The sequence below is a fragment of the Antennarius striatus genome, chromosome 1 (genome assembly GCF_040054535.1).
Source record: "Antennarius striatus isolate MH-2024 chromosome 1, ASM4005453v1, whole genome shotgun sequence".
NCBI classification, from domain to species: domain Eukaryota; kingdom Metazoa; phylum Chordata; class Actinopteri; order Lophiiformes; family Antennariidae; genus Antennarius; species Antennarius striatus.
In genome coordinates, this window is record NC_090776.1 from 315,001 (window position 1) to 316,449 (window position 1,449).

The 1,449-nt window shown below is 66.5% G+C and overlaps 1 protein-coding gene across 1 annotated transcript in view; it reads left to right on the forward strand.

Moving 5' to 3' along the window:
• The window catches only part of lingo1b (leucine rich repeat and Ig domain containing 1b), a 1,845-nt gene extending 732 nt beyond the window's left edge, over positions 1-1,113 (forward strand). The window contains exon 1 of the mRNA XM_068319941.1: positions 1-1,113. This exon is cut by the window's left edge and continues 732 nt beyond it. Coding sequence (XP_068176042.1) covers positions 1-1,113 — 1,113 coding nt within the window.
• Positions 1,114-1,449: the final 336 nt, after the last annotated feature.

Genomic DNA, 1,449 nt, shown 5'->3' on the forward strand with positions numbered 1-1,449 from the left:
CTGGACACGCTGACCCCCCGCAGCCTGTGGGGGCTGAACCTCACCTGGCTGGCGGTCACCGACTGTCACCTGACCGCCGTGCCCTACCCCGCCCTCGCCCACCTGACGCACCTGCGCTTCCTCAACCTGTCCTTCAACCCCATTGGCTGGCTGGAGGGGGGCCGGCTCAGCGGTCTGCAGCGGCTGCAGGCGTTCCACCTGGCGGGGGGGCGCCTGGCGGCCATCGAGCCCCAGGCCTTCCGGGGGCTGAGCCAGCTGCGGGTGCTGAACGTGTCGGGGAACCGCCTCCCCACCCTGGAGGAGGCGGCGCTGCACTCGGTGGGGAACCTGGAGACGCTGGCGCTGGGGGGCAACCCGCTGGCCTGCGACTGCCGCCTGCTGTGGGTGTTCCGCCGCCGCTGGAGGCTCAACTTCCACCGCCAGCAGCCCGTGTGCTCCACCCCCCCCTCCCTGAAGGGGAAGGCCTTCAAGGACTTCCCGGACGTCCTCCCCCCCGACCACTTCGCCTGTCGCCGGGCGAGCATCACCCACCGGGGGGGGCAGGAGAGCCACGTGGACGAGGGCTCCACCGTCCGCTTCTCCTGCCCCAGCGAGGGCGAGCCGGCCCCCGTGGTCACGTGGCGCACCCCCAGGAAGGAGCTGGTCACCACCAGGACGGGGGGGTCCAGGCGGTCGGTGGCCCCCGACGGGACGCTGGAGGTGCGCTACGCCCAGATCCAGGACAACGGCACATACGTGTGCACCGCCAGCAACGCCGCCGGCAACGCCAGCAGCTCCGCCCACCTATTCGTGCACAGCCACTCCCCCCACTGGCCACACCCCCCCAACAAGACCTTCGCCTTCATCGCCAACCAGCCCAGCGAGAGCGGGGCCAACGTGACGCAGGTGGCAGCGGCGTTCCCGCTGGACGTGACCACGCTGGTGGTGGCCACCACCATGGGCTTCATCTCCTTCCTGGGGGTGGGGCTCTTCTGCCTGGTGCTGCTGTTCCTCTGGAGCCGCGGCAACCGCAGCATCAAGCCCCGCCCCCAGGGGGGGGCGCCGCCCACGCAGGAGCCGCAAGAGGACAGTCCCACCGAGACACCCGGCCAGTTCAACATGAAGATCATGTGACCACGAGGGGGTCGGACCAGACTGGACCTCTGAGGGGGGGTCACTGAACCTTTTCTTACTTCAGGGACTCTTTAACATTTCAGATTCAGATTTGTGTAAATTTATATTAGCGACGGCGCTAACATGCTAACATGCTAACAGGCTAACAGGCAGGTGGGTGTGTGTAACAGACTGAGTGAATACAGCACATGATTGGCTGGGCTGCTGGAGGCGTGTCTGCGGGGAGGGGGAGGGGCTCACAGGTAGATTTTGTTATCAAAGCAGAATCAGCTTCAGATCCGTCTCAGGCCTGAAGCTGATGGCTCCTGTTTTCTGCTCCGACGGGGGGAAGAAGCT